Genomic DNA, 19,202 nt, shown 5'->3' with positions numbered 1-19,202 from the left:
TCAAAGTCAAACTCAAAGATATAAAACATAATTAGTAATTTTCACTTTATTTGTTATTTGCAAATAGCTCACAAAATTAATTCAATGTTATTTTTCATTTGTTGCGACACAGAAGCTACATTAGTGGTTTGGTTTAAATAAAGAAAATAACAAATTGAGATGCTAGTGGCTAAACAGTAAGTCCCTCAGGTTAGGTCAAAGGCAATGTAATTCATATGTATACCAAAATAATATACAGTCCTTGCTCCAACAAATACACAAGAGTCTGACAAAAGGTTAAGTTGAATATTTCATCAAATGATTGGCCCGTTGGCCGAAACTACGTTTCATTTTTACACGAAGACTGATTTGTCATGTTACAATACAGAAATTTGACTTAAGAGGGTCGTAGTAGGAAGCAGTCATGTCAAACAATGTATTTTAACCTGCCCTTTATATAAGCATTGTTGCACCTTGGCTGTACCAACTTTCACATCTGGCTTCAGGTCCTTCTAAATATAAACCATCTGGGAGAGCAAAAATACAATAATTACCACATGATTGATGACACTTAATAGACGATCATGTAGCCAATAGGAAGGAATTATTTCAGGCCATAACGACATTTTATTTAAATTTGAATAGTTTAGATCTGAATTGATATGACATTCTGTGCCATTGCCAAATAAGATACTTTTGCTATACATGATCATTTGGTGTAATCCATGTAAACAATGTTTAATACGAGAAGAATGCCTGGGTTAACTGCTCTCTTCCTCTGTGCCATTCAATTGTTCAATTTGCATATTATATTATATCAGGCGATATGATTGGTATGGAAAACCATTTGTTTAATGAAATGAGTTTACATGAGGGATTAGGAGGATCAAAAGTCTTTGTTTAAGACTTGGGTTCAATTAAATGTTACTATATTTAAAGTCTTCAAAGTCTTGGCCATGTTAAATACACATTGCAGTATCCATTTCCGAGAGGGCTGTGGTTACAGAGGAATTACGCAAGGGCACCTTTCAAAGTGTAACAGATAGTCTCACCAACATAACCTTGTGTATAACCTTTAAACTCTCTGACTAAGCATCCTGCAGAACGCTTAAAACAGAGGTCAATCACATTCAGTATGGCCAAAAAGGCAACTACGCACATGGATAAGCAAATCCTTAAACAAACTTAATTGAAATGCCTGATTAGGCAATGTAACCATTTTAACCATTGCTCATTAGGAATAACAAATCTGGGTGTCATAAAATTAAAAGATGCATTGGTATGCCTTTCAATTAGAATGTTACAGGAGGTTTTGTGACAGGAGAGAAAGATTTTAACCCTAGGACATGTTAATTTGACAGCCTTTCTGATTTACCGTGAAATATAATTAGGAAACGTCTGCAAAAGGAAATAAAATGAGGCGTTTGGGTTGTAAGCAATGACGACTCAGTGCAAGGGGGGGGGGAATAGATATTTTTCGACATTGTTTTGTCAATTTATTATTCCCACTCAGAATTGTGAACAACTCTGTTAGTGTTTGGTGTTTACGTCAGAGCACCTTCAGGAAGTAAACAAAAACGCCATGAAATCTTCTCAACCAGGTGAGGTAAAAACTGAAATGTTAGAATGAAATATGTCACAATTCATCCTAGACCTCAAACCTTGCTGCGTTATGGTTGGCGACTCCCCTCCACGGGAATAAACATTAGTAGTGTGCTTACGTTCAACTGGGATTCATTCAACACTAAATAAAAATTAATGCATTTAATATTAATGTGTATATATCCATAACAGATAATAAACTTGATATCTAAAAATATAGGAATGGCATTTCAACACCACAGGTAGCTTAAAGGACTCACCGCTTCTTTCCTTCTTAAAATGCATCAGTGCAATGTCGGTCTAATGGGTCGCACTCAAAAGGTTAACTCTGGTTTTACGTCACACGACTCTAGCTACCTAAAAACACACAGACGGCCTTTACCGAGCAAATAAGCCGAGGTACAAACGTCCCCCTACAGCAAACTCTACCAACAATTAAACCCACCCTGACTTCAACCTTGTCTTAAGACACGTTCTTGACGATACATACACACCAAATTGTTAACACGACCAAAAAACATTTGGGAATAACCCTATCTGTATTTTCTAGGGCAGAAAGTCTGCCCTAAATGAAAACCCTGTCTCAACATAAGTGTAAGAGACGGAGTCAGAGAGAGCAGAACGACCGAGATTGAAAGAGTGAAACTGAGAGACGGACAGAGAAAGAGGAAGGGAGAGACAGAGAATGGAGGTGTGACATGGATCGTCTGGAGTGTGAGCACATTAACAGGGAGGTGGAGTGTTGAATGGAGGGCCATAGCCCAGACCCCCTGAGGTCCAGGAACGAGGAGGTTGCGGTCAGGTGCGGGCACAAAGTAAATGCAAAAGTCTGAGACATGTATGTATGTGTGTATGTGTATGTATATGTATATATTGTATGTATGTATGTATACATAAACATACACGCATACATTCATTCATACGTACGTACATACACACAAACACACACACACACACACACACACACACACACACACACACACACACACACAAACAAGCAGTCAGGGCTGCTTTCGTTTGCCACTATAAAATACAGCATCTCTCTCGAATCCTCTTGGCCAAACTTTTGCTTTTTTTCTTTCCGTTCTTCTCCTTGCTGTCCTCCATCTTCCTGGCTCGGATCTCCCTCATCAGGTCGAAGAAAACCTGCAGAACGACCATCATTAATGTTGTCTAATGTATGTCTATGTATGTCTAATGACTCATTTGGGAAACCTCCAAAGCACTTCCTGTGTTTCCTCTTTCCCAAGCTGCTCGAGGCTGTTTGCTTTAATATTTAATCTTTTCTACGTATTTGGAAGGTGGATTCAATCGCTATTGAGGAGAAGATGTTTAGGCAAAGGAAACTAGTATTATACAGAACCAAAATGGAATGAAATGGAACCTGAATGCAGCCAGGGACTACCGTGTTTTCTACCAGTGAGTAAATTGTGACAGTTGACTCCTTTCAACCCCCTCCATCAATTGCTAGTTCGCTAGTCGCTAGTTTGTCATTTTCTAACCGAGGGCTTGATCTACCCAGGTACATATGGTGTATGCTCACACTCTTCAGTGAGTTTTAAAGAGCTAGAGAGATTACAAAGGATTGTTTAATCAAGACAGGTGTGGCTGCCTGGAAATTCAGGTCACCTGAGCCAAGGACCATCCATGCAGTAGACGGCTGACGATATGAGTTTATCACAGCGGCTAAAACAAGCAAATGGGAGGTTCTCTCTGCATAAGATATACTCAGATAATAAATAGATGGCTTGCTAGATATAGGCCAAACATAGCCAAATATGGAGTGTACATGCAAATATATAATGACCTGTAACAAAAAGCATCAACGCTTTTGACTAAAAATGAATAGTAAATAATTATAAAGTCATACATGATAGGGATGCATCAAGCAGGTTTTTTTAGGCCGATACTGATCACTTATCCTTTTAATGTGTGATCGGCCGATCCGATACAGATCACATATTCTTTTATGGTGAAATGTATATAAATAGTGTTCTTAGTTAGTTAGTAGTACTATACGAGTTATTGTTGAGCCGCGGAATTGCGTTGTGTTCCTTTAAGATAAGACAAGACAGCATGTAAACAGAGCCCAGAGTTTAGTTTGGACTAATTAAGAGCGGAAACAAGATTTTCTGAGTTTTCTGAGTGTTTCTATAAGTTAAGACGCAACAGAAGCTAAAGTTAATTTAAAGGTGCCATGACATGCCGCCAGGTGTGGTGTGATTAGCCATTACAAGCCGTTTTGGAAATCAGCCCCTTAAAGTGTAATTCCGGCGAAAATTGAACGTTTAACCTGCACAATGTTTGGCTTCCATGTTATTGGCTAGGGGCACTGCAGAACGCTTCCAAATCTGCATTTTTTAACCATTAATATAGCTCAAAAAAGCACCAAACCTCTGCAGTAGCATGATAAGGGTCCCTACACATAAAACAAAACATCAACAACTTAGTTAGCGTAGCAGGAGTTTATTAAAAAAGACTGTTTTCCAAGTCTGTGCCTTAGGTCCATGTTTCCAGGAAGTCCACACAAGTCAATTACCAAGTCGATTACCGGCTACTGTAACTAATATAAGAGAGGCGCCAACAAGTTCAACTTAACAATCTCTTGATACTTGGCTCTTTTAAATTAGTTACGTCTCTATTATATTTGTTATGGTAGCCGGCAATCGACTTGTGTGGACTTCCTGGAAACATGGACCTACAGGTAAAGCACAGACTTGGAAAACAGTCTTTTTTAATAAACTCCCGCTATGCTAACTAAGTTGTTGATGCTTCGTTTTTATTTATATTTTTGTGTAGGGACCCTTATCATGCTACTGCAGAGGTTTGGTGCTATTTTGAGCTATATTAGTGGTTAAAAAAATGCAGATTTGGAAGCGTTCCGCGGTGCCCCTAGCCAATAACATGGAAGCCAAACATTGCGCCGGTTAAACTCTTATACTCGATTATCAATGATAAAAGGGTCTGGAGGGCTTATTTGATGTGTGTACATACCAAAAAAAAGACACTGGGTTAAATTTTCGCCGGAATTACACTTTAAGACATCACATGTGGGCGTGTCCACCTAGATGGGTGATGGACAGATGAGCAACGTTTGCTACAGTCCACTGGGTAGGCTGATAGACTGATCTATCCAGCACACATCTAGGTGGACACGCCCACTTTCTGCCCCTTATGAAGGGAGGGCAGATTTCCAAAACGGCTTGTAATGGCTAATCACACCACACCTGGTGGCATGTCATGGGACCTTTAACATCACTAACAAAGGAGAAGAAATCAGTAGGATTACTTTTTATTGGAATGAGTCGGGTCAACACACTCAATCGCGAACTTAGTAAATGAGCTATATAAAAAAATAATAATAATAAAAAGGAAAAACTGTGTTTGGATAATTCAAACCCAGAAAATATTTAATCCAACCTGTAATGAAATGTAACAGTATCCCATGTGACACGCGCTGCACGTATCAGTATTCACAGGCAGAGGAAAGGACAGCTACCGGGAAGAAGGGGGTGTTAGTAAGCTTTGCATAACAAATAATGACTTGGAAAATGAATTGGTCATGATTGTATTGTTTGTGTGTATAGAATAAACTGATTGTACTGTGTGTGAAGCACGCAGTACAAAGCCTACTTTTTGCTTCCTGTGTGCTTCAAGTCTATTATCCAGATATACAACCGCGTCGCTTTAAAGGATGCCGGTCTCGTGTGTTATGATTTGAAATAGTCAACCAGGTCGGCGATAGCCTATGGTAACAGTCATTATTTATTGGGATTTAAGTTGGAAACCTATCATTGGGATGAATAAATTGATCCAAAACGGCAATTAAAATTTGACACAATTTAAATCACCAGTATGCAGAGGAAGCGCGTACTGTATTAGCATAAAACACAGACTCTTTGTGACGTCCGTGCCAATGAAAGGAGCGCTGTCTAGGGCTTCACTCAGCAGTTCAGACCGGGGCTCCAGCTGCAGTGGACAGCTGTTATGAAGTCTAGGTTTCAAGAAAGCCTTCGCCTCACATTGTATGAACTATGTTGACATGAAAGTACTATGGCTGCCATTGTTTGGCTATATGTAATGTTTACACTGTCTAGATGAAGGAAGATCACTCTTGCTTATCTTCCATAAAGCGGCAGGGCAAATAGTCTGTTTGACATAAAGCAGAAGGAATAGGAGGGGAGCAGTCCTGTTGTATCAGGTTAGACTTGCTCCAGTATTAGTGTCAGTATTACTCGTTGTCATAACGAAAAGTCTAGGTTTTCTACTTTTAGCGGAAATCAACACACAAAACAAAAAGCGATGAGGATGTAGCCGCTGAGATGCAGGCTGGCTATTGCATCCTATAACCCAAGATCAACAAAAAGCTATTTATATGGTTTGGTGAAGCCTACCCTTATTGTGGATTTATGTAAAAGCAGGATAACACAACAGTCTTAATGACTGAACCTAATGACGGCACGATCACCAATCACATGTTCAGGGCGTAAATCGGCCAATCATGATCTGTGCAACACTAACACATGACAATGTATCTGAAGTCACAGTGTCTTGCGTTGGCTAAGTAGTCCGTTAGGTGCGGCTGGCCAGGGGAGGCGCATGGTTCTCACCTTGTCTACGTTGGCACGGGTTTTGGCGGACGTCTCCACGTAGCAGACACCCCACTGCTCGGCGCGGGCCTTGGCCTCCTCGGCGCTGACCTGCCGCCGGTCTTCCAGGTCCGACTTGTTCCCCACTAGCAGGAAGGGAACGTTCTCGTCCTCCTTCACACGCAGGATCTGCTCCCTGAGGCGGGAACACAGAGGAACGTGGTCAGTCACAAGATATGTTCCTCTGTGGTCCTGCGGACTGACCCCCACATCTCGACAAACAGACTCTGGTTAGCAGTGACAACTGACAGACAGAGCCCTCAGTCCTATAAAGGACTAACCTCAATACCTTGAACCAAATATATATATCTTGTACGAATACTATTCTGTGCGAGAATACACAAGGAAGAAATACAGGTCAATAAAGACACTATATACACCAAAGAAATGTATACAAAAGTCTATTTTTGTGGCTAATGATGACCGATTCCAACTGAAAGAGACCGGATTTCAATCCCTGACGTCGATAGTCTAACATGACATCATTGAGCATGGCGCCCTAACCACAACCTGCTAATCAATGAGATGCATCTGAATTCACTCTATGCCGCGTCAGATAAAGTGTCTCTTAAAGATGCAGTGGTGGATTTTTCCTGTGATTTGTTTGCATAAAAATAGTTGTCTGAATCAACTGAAACACACTTGTAGAAACTAGTTCCCACACAATGTCACGTATGATTGATTCTTCTACCTCAAGTCGCGGGAGAAAGTATCTAGTTGTTTTGCTTTGTTTACATCAGTGTTTATGTCTTGGCTCGTGCAACCGCCCTTTAAAAGCAGGTGGCATAAAAAGGGTGAAATACAAAACAAATTCAAAAACGCCAGTGAAGTGAACAGTGAAGAAGACTGGCTTCTGATATATACAGCCAGCAATGCAATGTACCCGCACATGAATCTCTCTCTCATGCAGGTGCAGAGAAAAAAAGGGTGGACAAAATTCGGGAACAGCGCCACAACAAACACAGAGGTAAGACAACTAAGTATATTTAATGAAGAATATTATTCAAAAGGTAGTTAGTTTATTAAGGGAGGAGGTAGTGTTAACGGCTTGCTCCAGAATACCTACAGGTTAGGCAGCCGACTGAACCCAAGACCTTTCTTCCTTTAGTCTTGCCACCATACTATCCTTCACTATACCCAAGACACAGACCCACTTTCTCACAGCCTGTTCTGGGATCTATTAACGCACGTACAAGATTGAAGTAAAAACTGCAGTGCCCACATGACCACGGTCACATGACTAGGATCTAAGTCACCTGAAGTCCACGGTGGCGGCGAACGACTCCAGCTCGGTGATGGAGAAGACGCAGAGGAAGCCCTCGCCGCTGCGGAAGTAGTTGTCCCTGATGGCGGCGTAGTCTTCCTGGCCCGCCGTGTCCAGGATGTCTATCTGGACTTCCTCACCGTCCAGGACCACCTTCTTCCTGTAGCTGTCGGCCTTGGTGGGCTCGTAGTCCTCCACAAACTGGGAGCCCACATTAAGACTGTAATTGTATGGTGTGCTCATAATCCGCAGCATATTGGTTAACTTTTTGGTGGACACCTTCATCTTAAGAATGTAGCTTTCCTCTAAAGTTCCTCTTTGGTTTATACATTATATGTCGTCATTTTTCTTTAAATCAACCTCTAAAGTGTATCTCTATGGGGAAGAAATCAGATATTTTTATACATTTTACATGTAATTTCTTCAAATTGTGTAGTATCCCTTGTTAAGCCCTTTGTATTGCAGGGATCCTATACACATAATTCACATTTATAAATCAAGTTTGATTGATTGAAGTGACCACCAATAACCATTTATATTTATTATCTTTGATGACTTGCTCTATGTTAGTTGAGCTGGACATGACAAGCTAATAATCTGACTGGTTCTTATGATGACGACACTAAGTATGATGATTTCTTAAATAATGCTGGCATACAAATTCCTGTCGGATTTCATTGTCACAGAATGCTTAGTGAGAAGACAACTCCAACACCATGATCTGAGTGTTTATATTTAATGCCCTACCGGTAAAAACTAGTGACAAAAAGGTTTTTGGAAGGGTCATGTTGTCCCAAGAGTGAATCTGACACAGCAATACACTGAGGTGAAAACAATAGGTGTGTGTGTGTGTGTGTGTGTGTGTGTGTGTGTGTGTGTGTGTGTGTGTGTGTGTGTGTGTGTGTGTGTGTGTGTGTGTGTGTGTGTGTGTGTGCGTGCGTGCGTGCGTGCGTGCGTGTCTTTACCTCGTCATACATGAACTGGAGGGTGAGGGCGGACTTCCCCACCCCACCGCTCCCCACCATGATCACTTTGTGGAGGGCCAGGGAGTTCTGGCCCTTGGGCTTCGCGGTGGCCATGGCTCTGCTCACCCAGTGCTTGGCAGCAGGGGACAGGAGGTGAGGTCAAGCTCTGGACAGGAAGTGTGGAGGTCAACTGGGAGAGGATGGGGAGAGGGAGCCAGCGGGATTGACCAGATTGTCCAGCTGCAATGAGGCAGGGTTGCAATTCCTGGGGACAGGGGAAGAGGAAACTACACATTAGATTGTGTTATCTGGGTTTAATTTGGTTGTGTACTTCATTATTTAATACATTTATCTTTGTTTTATTGTGGGGTATAGCAAGTACTATATAACAATTTTAACGTTTTATTCAGCAGCTGTAACAATGGATGCATAATGCATCAAGAGGGCATCTTCTTCTTCTATCAAAAAAGTCCTGAGAGAATGTCATTGTTAACATAGTCATCACATTCACAGTGACGAATCACTGTGAATGTCAACTTTCTAAATTCTTCCATTGTATTTACAACTAGGGTCGATATGGCTTTCATCTAACAGCACTTGGGGGATTTTTCTTCATGATTTCAAGACGTTCCCTTTCACTGGGGAGTTATCAAGTAGTTTCACTATGAACCTAATTAAATCACAAAACCACAAAACGATTTCCGAGAAATATGAAAACCAAGAGAGATTGACAAGGATATTGACGCACACATCAGTAATACAGAATTGTTACAGATCTTTCATAACGATTGAAAGTAATATAAATATAATAAATGTTAATGAGATGACAAGATGTGGGCTACTTTATTTATCCCAGACCGGTCACAGTAGAAAGTACAATAGAACAGGAATTTTAAAAAGACACTAAAATCAAAATGTAAACGACACCAAAACAATAAATGTAAACATAACAAACAGTTAAGGTAGCGATTACAGTAAAGCTGCATTAATGACCTATACATTATTGACCATTCTAGATAAGTGGCTAAATTGTCCGGTCAGACCGTTGCTGCATTATTGAACGTATACATTATTGACCACTACACAAGTGACCGGTATATGCTATATTATTGTTATTGTTGAAACGTCAATGACATTATTACATGTTACAACCAAGGGGGAGGAATACATGTTTCTAGCCAGCAGGGAGTCAGGTGCATTTCCCTCAAATAGGACTAAATGCAAATGTCAAGTCACACACCCTTATTTCTCACGCCTGTAAAAAAACAATGGATTATTCGCCCAAAACAACAATGTCGCCAAGTTAATTGCGTCCAGGAAGCGGATAGGCGTTGTCTTTGGCGGGGGCTTCAGCACTAACCTGTTCAACATGTGTCAACTAACAGGTTAAAAACACTCATGGCTGGTGAGATGTATTAGTATGTCGGGCACGCCGTCAATCGCATCCCGAACTGAACCGCTCGGCGGGGTGAGCCGGTTCAATGTCCCAGTAACTAGTTAAACCCATGGTTGTTTTCCAGAAATAACACATAATTAACCCACGTTAACTAGTTAAATCAGATAAGCCTCGATAATAACGACTAGTTAACTCTAAGTTATAAGGTTATAGCTAACCGGCTGAGCACAAAGCTAATTTAGCGAGGAGGGGGACACAATTCCATGTGATCATAACGGACAATTATTAAAACACAGCAAGATACCTCTCGTCCGCAGCTCGGTCGATCGTGTCATGGAAATCACACGGTCTGTGTCAAGTGTATAGGCTACCTAGCTACTTAGCTCCGGAGCCGGAATAGCCAACTAGCAAAGGCAACTCCGCTTTCCCATCGCCACTCTCTGCTACCCCCACGAGACGTGAAGGCAGCATGATGATGCGTTCACGTCATGTGGGAAATCTTTCCCATAAAGCCGGATAATTACGGACCTTTTAGAAAAAGATTCAAACTTCCTTCTTGTAATTACAATTTGAATGTTGGTTCGGACATTATTTAAAATTCGTACGGGTAAGGTAATACACAAATTCCCATAAGGCGTGAACATAGCTTAACCCCAAGACGATGCACTGACAGCGGATCGGATAAGCCCGCCTCCCACTGCCATTGAAGCCGAGACCACCGGTTCCAGTAAAACAAATACCCACTAAAGGTGAGTCGAACCAGGCTTACCTTAGCACTGCCTCCAGACGTGAAGGCTGGGCTGTAGTGGTTAAGTGGGGGGAGGAAGACCTAAATTGGGTACTTGTTAGCTCATGACTAGCCTCCGAGGTAACTCCCGAGACAGGTCCCTAGCAGACTGCATGTCCAGGGCTCGGCTCCGTCTGACAGAGCAGACAACGCCCGCCCACCGGGGACACAGCAAAAACCAGTGTTGAAACCAAGCCTACTTCTTGTATCGTTTGTGTCATTTTTGGCACGGTGTTTATTTTAGGTAAGGCATGGGATTTTTGTATAACGTGATTGTTGTTAAACGGCATTTTGGTTTTATATTTCAGACAGACAATGGATCGATCGCCGGCAGGTGATTGATTAATTGGCTCATTAGCGGAGACTCATCCCTCGTGCTGCATGCATATTAGTAAAGATTGTAGTAGCAGTAGGCCTCGATTCCCCCCGATATTTACAGGTGTAAAGGAAATCGTAATAGAAAACAATGTTATTATGATTACCTCAAACCAGTAAGAGGTTGTTTTGTTGCCTTTCTATTTATGCCATTAAAAGTAGCCAGTCGTCCGTTTCAACTCTCCAAGTCAGTCAACGAAAAGCATAATTCATCCATATTTTATCGTTTGTGAGTCAGAGATGAATAGCCGAAACATAATCCCTGACCTGCACGTCAAATTTGGAGAGAAGACCTGGAACGAGACCTTCCAGCTTGTCCGCAGATGCATGGTAAACATAAGAAACATGTTGGGATTTAACAAACAAAACAAACTTTTGACAATATTTTAAAATATATCTGTTGACAATTTCTCTATAGGCCATAATGAGGGATTGTATAATAACGAATAAGGTTCCTGATTCTCCAATGATGAGTGATTATTTAAAGCATTTTAGTGGAGTTAGCCTACATCACCACACGATGACCATGCTTTGTTTTCCTGCCCTCTATCATTACATCAACAGTTCACCATTTATGTTCAAATTATTTCCACGTTACATCATCATATTACAACCATGTCTTAATATAGCCTACACACACATCTACATCCTTACAACGATCACGACAGTTACCCCTCAAACCCTTTCTACCTTCAAAAGCAAAGGTCCTTGTTTGAACTTTTTATAATGACAGATTATATTTACATAACCAATGCACATTATCAGAGAGGGATGCTCTTCACTGAAGGGTTTTTTATCTGTTTTGAAATGTTGATCAATGAGGGAAGAAAACCAGGCGACAGGATCATTAAGATGATGATGTCATTGTTGTGGTGATCCTGGAAACATTTATCTTGTCTCTGGGTAATAAACACGCGGGGTCCGTTTGTCCGTCGACTCCTCTTGGAGATCGTTTGTCATCAACCGCTGCGCCTTTTGCAGGATTCAGTGAAGGAAATTGAAACCGGTTTGCATCGCCAGAGCAGATGACTCACACCGGCTTCATACAGTGTTGTTTATTGGTACCAAATGTTGGACGCCACAAACTTGTTGTGAAAGATAGGGCCTTGTTCCACTGATTTTATGTGTGTTGTGTGTATGGTTATAATAAATAGACAGGGTTATTGCTGGCTCATTGAAGATATTCAAGTGGTACCAGACCTCTACTTATAATTAAGTAGATATGGCCCCAAACACGTTAAAAGTGATGCCTCTAGCTTGCCATCATGTTGTTTTGAAGCAAAGCTAAGCAGTGCATAACCCCTAGTTGTGGTATGCTGTGCTGTGCTGCCTTTTCTAGCGCTGACACAGAGGCGTTGGCCTGCTAATCAGGGTGTGTTGAGGGTCTGATTCATCGTGGAATAGGCAGGTGCTCAGGTCAGTGGTTGACTCGGGAGTATTCAGGGGATGGGCACACCGAGAGAAGCAACTGTCAAATAATAATTATTAGTAGGACAACTAGAAGATTGGAGGCCTTCTAAGGCTTTTGTTCGTTCTATTTCGAGTTAATTCATGCACATCATGATTGACATGAGTCAGAGCCAATGTAAATAGAGCATGAGAGAGTAGTGTGGGTGGTGCAGCTATTGGACCTGCTGTGTATGATCTGGCTGAGGAGGAGGACACAAGTGGGTGACCGGTTGGGTCTCAAACCAGTTGTAATGGTCTTTGCCTTATTTATTAGGGTGCTGGGTAGAAACAGTAATTTAATCTTAGCAGGCCAGGTGTTTACAGAATCCAGCCCCCTGAGGTTTTAACAGCCACCCCGCTTGTGGGGTGCAAAATAACCAAATGTTTCGTACTAGCTGATTCTGTCTTGATGATTAGGGGGAGCATGGAAAATATCACATCTTGTTGTTTTGTTTTGTTTCTTTCAGGACAAAGCGAGAGACAAGACTAAACCTTGTGAGCCGTTGGTTCGATGTCTTGAGAAATTCCGAGCTCTCAATGGTAAGAAAACAAAAGATACACTTGTTTAACAGGTCCATTCATCTGTGGAGACATAATAAAAAATAGAGGTATCATGGAGTGTCGATTGTCAGTTTTAACTCGTAACACAATGCCTGATATTATACCATCATACTCAACTTTGTGTGTTTCAGTGTTCTCACTCAATGCCATGATGTCCCATCTTGAGAAGATAGCCCAACAACGAGGGTAAACGCCAGAAAATAACCTCTTTCTGCTTTCCACTCTTCTGTTGATATTGTGGATAAGTCTAGATAAACTCGTACTAGTACTGATATCACAGAAAGAAAAGTCAGTATTACTGAGTTGGTGGACTCACCAACCATCTTCGATGTGTTGTAAACAAAACTCCAATGCAATTCCACTGCATACTTGTTGTGTCACGTTCTGCCTCTTACAGGCTCTACCGAGGTGCCACCCCTTGCCTATGGAGTATCTCCAATATGTGTGAACATGTCTGATGCGGTTGTGTGTTACATGTGTGAAAGGGCACCTCCTGATCATCTCCCGACCTGATTCTCCAGAGTTAATCTGGAGTTCATGGGGAAAAGGCCTACTAGTGGTTTTGCATGTGAATGCATCAGAATAATACAACCAACCATCAAATATGAGAAACAATAACAACCCTTCTGGCTCCTACAAATGCAATTCATTAATAATAACCATTTTAATTTCCACCTGGGTTTCTCAGGATGGGCTTCCACTTCTCTGAGGCAACATGCTACCTGACAGCAGACCTGTTCTACCTGGAGGTGGCGCTGTCCCTCCAGGGAGGGGTTCAGGACGTCAAGGTGGCCCCCCATGGACAGCCTCCCATGGTGAGAACGATATGTCATGATCAGACCAATGTTAGCTTGTGTAAACCCATCTTGTTAATTTGATTGGCTAATTGGTCCTTAGAAAGAGTCCTTAGAATTCCAATAGATTGGGACGCAATGATTTGATTGGCTGATTGATGATCGAAGTTGGAATAAAATCGTAATAATCTTAATGATTATCAATGAATTCCCTTTTTCCTTTCAGTCCAATGAATCCCTGCTAGTGCTCTTGAGGTACCAGTATAAATCAATGTTATTTGTTAAAAAATGTTTAAAGATACCTGTGTTTTGTATCGTAAATGTATCTAAATATTATTATTCAGTTTTAATTTTTTACTTGGCCAAGATTTGGTTTGTTAAGTACCTCTGGATCACTTTCATGAGCCATAACTATAAGTCACAACAAACAGCGTACTTGGTTGTCACACAGGTCAAAGAATTTTGTGGCATTTTCAAAGAAGTTGGAGGGCTTCGCTGCTCTCTACAACGTGCCAGGGAATGAAAGGTGAGCCTCAACCTATGGTCCTGGTCAAGGTCCAACACAGTTTACCCATTTAAATTGTTTTCGGTTGTTTCCAGTGAAGACAAAATAAAGTTGTTCACGTCGCTACAGTATCTGGGAAAGGATCTGCAGAAGATTTCTCGGTTACCAAGGTCAGTGTGGGGATACTTATGAATTTTGGCAACCTAGCCTACAAGGCACTTGAAGGCTACTTGTCATGCTAGTCTTTATAGCATGTCACGTTACTAAGCAGAGAGTTTTACTAAGGAGTGGCATCGACACACAAAGGAATACATAAAATAATAAAAAAATTAAATAAATACTGCATGTAATGGTATTTCCCCGTCAGAGTTATCAAGGATTATAACACCAGATTGGACGCAATACTTAACGGAAGGACGGGGTATCTAACTGAAGGAAAGGAAGGTGCGTGTGGACATTGTTTAAATTCACCCTCGAAAGTTATTCCTCATCCTCATCCTCCTCATCCTCAAAAGTTACTCATGTTGCTAAATAAACTGATCCGAAAACGCGGTTCTTTCAGATTGCCCTTTGACCATCCAGTTCTACGTCAGTCCCTCTGATGTGCTCAAAGCTTCAAGTTCAAGTAAGGTGATAACCTAGCTGACTGTGAACCTACCTACGTGGCTAACAGCGAGCATTCTGGCCGTGTGTTGTGGAGCATGACCGTAGTCGTCCACAAGGCTAGGCAAACCTATTGCTAAAGCTAGAAAGCTAGTCATGTGTTTTATAGGTGATCTATCTTACTCTGGCAGGTTTCTCAAGATTGCCAACCATACCTTTAACTTGTTGCTGTTGATTTTTTCATGTCTTTGAGCACCCCATGAAAGAAATATTCCTGCCACTGACCATGGACAATATTGGGTTTTTTAATGTTGTTTGTGCAGGTGTTTGGGACATGGAGGAGGTAGGCCAGGTGGGCCAGGTGATGATAGGTCTCAGTGATGTGGTCCATGTTCTGCAGATGGCTTCCCTGCTTCCAGTTCCCCCACAGCTCGATACACAGGGGTAACAAGTCTCTACTACTACTATTGTAAAATCATCTCATCACCATCATAATACCGCAGCAAAACCATAACAACGCTTACTCTTAAAGGTGCAGTATAGGCTTGCAATCTGCAACCTCACTGCTAGGTGCCGCTAAATCCTACTAATTAATAAATGGTAATGATATCCTAGTAATGGACATAAAATATAAATTACATGATAATAGCATCTTAGTAATACCATACATAAACATCCACGTGTATAAGGCCTTATCTGAGGAAGCTGTATTGTGAGATATAGATGGATAGATAGGGGAGTGGGTAGGATGTTTGACTCCCAGCCAAAAGCTACTGTCTGCAGCCTAACCTGTTGTCATCCTACAGCAAGAGGCTCCCTTAATTACTAAATGCTCCATAATAACATGACTCTGCAATGTCCAACCCCTACCTGCTCTTTTATTACCTGTCTCTGTATGCATTGTCCAACCCATATCTACTCCTTAAAGACTGTCTGTATAACCCCTTCACTTTGGATAAAAGCTTCTGCTATAGGACTACATTCTGTATATTGTTATTACTTACCCTATTGTGTATGTAATGCTACATAAACTACTTGTTGATGCTATGATTGTGGTTCTTATGTCTTTTGGCAGTAATCCAGTGTTTATGCCATTGAGTGAAATACCCAGCGAGAGTTTCCCAGCATGCTTTGTGCTTAGGTTACACCCACCTCTGCCCATGTTCTCCTCCTTTCTGACCAAGATCGGCCAAATTACAGGTCTGGGTAATACTGTCCATTAACGGTAGTTCTGTCTGTTGACATTTAAACTTAAAAATTTGTACTTCTTACTTAATTACCTACTTACTCAACTTATTTATTCTTTTTGTATGATTGATAGCAACAGATTTAAGTCTTAAGGTTAAACGTGTCTCACATCAGTCTAAATCTCAGTTGACCCTTTTTTACTTTTGTTTTAATGCGTTTGTTTTGTTTTACCTTATAGATGTGGCAGTACCTAATGTTGACCTACAGTGGGCGCCATTTCATACAATTCTGATGAAAAGTTTGAGCGACTCCAGTAGTGATGACGAGGCATTGGACCAGGCGGACCGAGAATTTAAAGTGGTACCTCGAAATTCACCTGCTATGACCTTAAAGAAAGCATTTCTCTTAAATTACTATTCTTTACATTCTTGTTGGGGTATAGGAGTGGCCGTTTTACCAGCTAGCTTATAACTCCTTAAAAATGCATTAGTGCGATCATCAGTCTGTACTGTATATCTACGAATGTAAATGTCAAAGCCTTCAGGTGGCCAAAGTGTCTCTCTCTCTTGTGCTCTCTCTTTGCGTCACAGTCTCTTCCCGGTGACCTCCAGCACCGCTACGTGTTCCAAGCCGGTGCGTGGGAGCTGCCCGCCCTGAGGGGTACTGTGGTGGGCAGCCTTCCCTTCTCTCACCCCGGCCACATTCCCGGCCTGCTGGAGGTCCTTCGCCACCAGTGTGCCGTCAATACCCTGCTGGCCAGCTGCCTAGCCCCACAGACGGCTGGTCCACGTAAGGGGGCCGTGCTTAGCTGACAGAGGAGGGGGACAGAGAGGGTCTGAGCTCTCGGTGCAATGGTAAAGGACGGGCAGTTGTGTTGCTGGGGAGGTCATCACACATGATGATGGTGATTGTACTGAAAAACATCATTATTTCCCCAATGGGTTGGTGACAATTACAATTTCCTTGAGAGATTGTCGTCAGCAATATAAAATAAATGCACAGAGGATTAAGATTGATTCCAGAGTGACGGAAGAAATGGGTTTAGCAGGTGACCCCCATTTTTCTGTGTTTAAATTGAAGATTGGTGTCGTATGATTATTGCTGTTGTTTATCCTAAACCTGCAGGAGGCTCAGGAGAGGACCTGGTGTTTGAGATTCTCATGCAGTCAGAGACCAGCCTGGCCGTGACCTTCCAGAGACCAGACGTTGACTCTCTCGCTATCCGTGAGTGTTTTGATAGCCTTCGTGCCTTTGTGGACAGGACAGTAAAGGGGGACATTAAAGAGAGAGGGAGTGGCATGTAGCATAGGACCACAGGTGGGGAAGGGAACCTTGGGCCAATACAAGGCATACTGCGGTTAATCCGTGGATTCATCCAAGGAGGAGGTAACCAGTGAGGGAGCGCTGTCTGTTTGACCAATGGGCCCCAAAGGACAGTTGGGTAGAGGCTTAAAGGTTGGCTGCATACATATGCATCATAGATACATAATAACTACTTATATTCAATGTTAAATGCGTCTTCTGACATGGAGGGGCTTATGGGGTACCAGGGGCCCACAGACTGGACCTACTATGGGTTCACTCCAGTGGCGGTCGGGGGGGGGGGGGGGGGGGAATTCACCTTAGAGGTTCTGGAAGGTTCTTTGTGTGTCTGCAGTGGTGGTGGAGATTCCGCTCTCTGGTGAGCTGAGCTGTAGTCTGTTCACCGCCGGGACCAGAGAGCTCTCCCTGGAAGAGTACACCTGCAGGGTCATCAACAGGTACGATGCATGTAGTGCTCCACATCAAGAGGTCTGAGGTATCCTATGACAAGGACACGGTCTAGTGGTTAGCGGGTCAAGATGCCCTCACCCCTACCTGTCAACTACACAACCCTAGCTTTGCATGTGCAGGTGCATGTCCATCCCGGTGACCATGAGGGCGCTCTGTGCTAAGCTGGAGAAGATCTCCTCTTCCTCTTCCTCCTCCTCATCGGTTCCTCCCCCCCTGGACCTCCTCCACGCCCAGACAGGAGGTGACAGTGTCACTTCCTGTCCTGCCCCATCCTCCTCTGAGACCCTCCTCATCTCCCAACCCGGCGACCCCCTCCCAGGGTCCTTGCCGCCGAACTACGATTCCCACAATGCACAGGGACCAGAGGACGAGCACGCCGGGTACAGGTCTGACTATTTCACGGGTTCGACCTCCACGCCGGAGCAGGTGGCTGAGGTTCCCATGACAACATCGCCCTGTGACGTGGGCGACGCACCCGTGGGCGCTTACTCCCATTGGATGAGCACTGACTGCCCAATAGCAGACCTCATGTGACATAGCGTTGTGCCTGAATGACGTGGTGCTACGTTGGCTAACTAGGCACTCATTAAGAATGCTAATCTACATGAATATGCATATTTAAGTTCCCCTATATTGAGGCAAACCTCAATTTTTTTCCCGATGTTTTCATTATGGACCACGATAGTTCCAATCTATTTTGACATCACTATTTGAAGGGCTACTTTGCTTCTTGATCGATTGTATTTTTGTTTCTGTGTTTTTGCTCATGTTTAAATTAATAAAATATAAATTCTGTCATTAACTCTGCTTTTTTCTTACACGTCACGGATTGATAACATGCGTCTTTAAGTTCGCAGGAGTAGTTCTCGGTGTGCATTCCATTGAGGTAAACAAGCCGTAAACTGTTTTTTATCGTGGTCCTTGGTATCTGACCTCAATCAGACAGCCAAGAGAGTTTGAATGTTTTTGGGGTAATGCATTCCAAGAGAAAGCCAGTTAAAAAGTAAATAAAGAAGACTGGCCGCAATGATTAGGACTTCAATTGATCACATTTTAGAGCACATTAAACGTTGTGGTAAGAAAAACCTTAGTACAAAAAAAACTTTTTATATTGTGTTCAAAAGTGTGATTCTGGAGTGCCTGTTATTTGGTTTGTGTCATTGTGTGTTTTTACCCTTGTTAGTAAAATAGGAAACCTTGTATTGGTTGTTTGTGTGTGTGTGTGTGTCTGTGTGTGTGTGGGGGGGGGGGGGGGGGGGTACTTTTTGACAGAATGAAAAGTCAAAACTGTCAAACTGTGAAACGTTTATTC

General features: G+C 42.4%; 2 protein-coding genes across 4 annotated transcripts; one reads left to right on the top strand and one right to left on the bottom strand.

Moving 5' to 3' along the window:
- Nucleotides 1–24: 24 nt before the first annotated feature.
- Nucleotides 25–10,763, bottom strand: ralaa (v-ral simian leukemia viral oncogene homolog Aa (ras related)). Of its 3 annotated transcripts, none has more exons than XM_084474928.1 (5): nucleotides 10,625–10,763; nucleotides 8,460–8,724; nucleotides 7,487–7,695; nucleotides 6,192–6,366; nucleotides 25–2,727 (listed from the first exon to the last, which is right to left on the bottom strand). In XM_084474928.1, the coding sequence occupies exons 2-5, from the start codon at nucleotides 8,571–8,573 to the stop codon at nucleotides 2,605–2,607; spliced, it is 621 nt and encodes a 206-aa protein (XP_084331054.1). In that variant the 5' UTR covers nucleotides 8,574–8,724; nucleotides 10,625–10,763; the 3' UTR covers nucleotides 25–2,604. The 3 variants fall into 3 exon arrangements, with proteins under 3 accessions (XP_084331054.1, XP_084331056.1, XP_084331055.1); XM_084474930.1 differs by lacking the exon at nucleotides 10,625–10,763 and adding an exon at nucleotides 10,227–10,293; XM_084474929.1 differs by lacking the exon at nucleotides 10,625–10,763 and adding an exon at nucleotides 10,160–10,279.
- Nucleotides 10,764–11,486: 723 nt separating this feature from the next.
- On the top strand, nucleotides 11,487–18,424 carry med1l (mediator complex subunit 1-like; the record flags this gene model as incomplete). Its single annotated transcript, XM_084475203.1, is given in 17 exon segments — nucleotides 11,487–11,659; nucleotides 11,661–11,721; nucleotides 12,934–13,006; nucleotides 13,159–13,213; nucleotides 13,716–13,842; nucleotides 14,048–14,076; nucleotides 14,273–14,347; nucleotides 14,422–14,496; nucleotides 14,694–14,770; nucleotides 14,889–14,951; nucleotides 15,253–15,373; nucleotides 16,005–16,129; nucleotides 16,356–16,477; nucleotides 16,708–16,906; nucleotides 17,243–17,341; nucleotides 17,775–17,877; nucleotides 18,010–18,424. Coding segments are annotated over 17 exon segments (1,992 nt in total).
- Between the last annotated feature and the right edge of the window lie 778 nt (nucleotides 18,425–19,202).

This window comes from Micromesistius poutassou (genome assembly GCF_964030765.1).
Source record: "Micromesistius poutassou genome assembly, chromosome: 11".
Lineage (NCBI taxonomy): Eukaryota > Metazoa > Chordata > Actinopteri > Gadiformes > Gadidae > Micromesistius > Micromesistius poutassou.
Note: the sequence above shows the minus strand (reverse complement) of the source record. Positions and strands in the feature narration are given on the sequence as shown.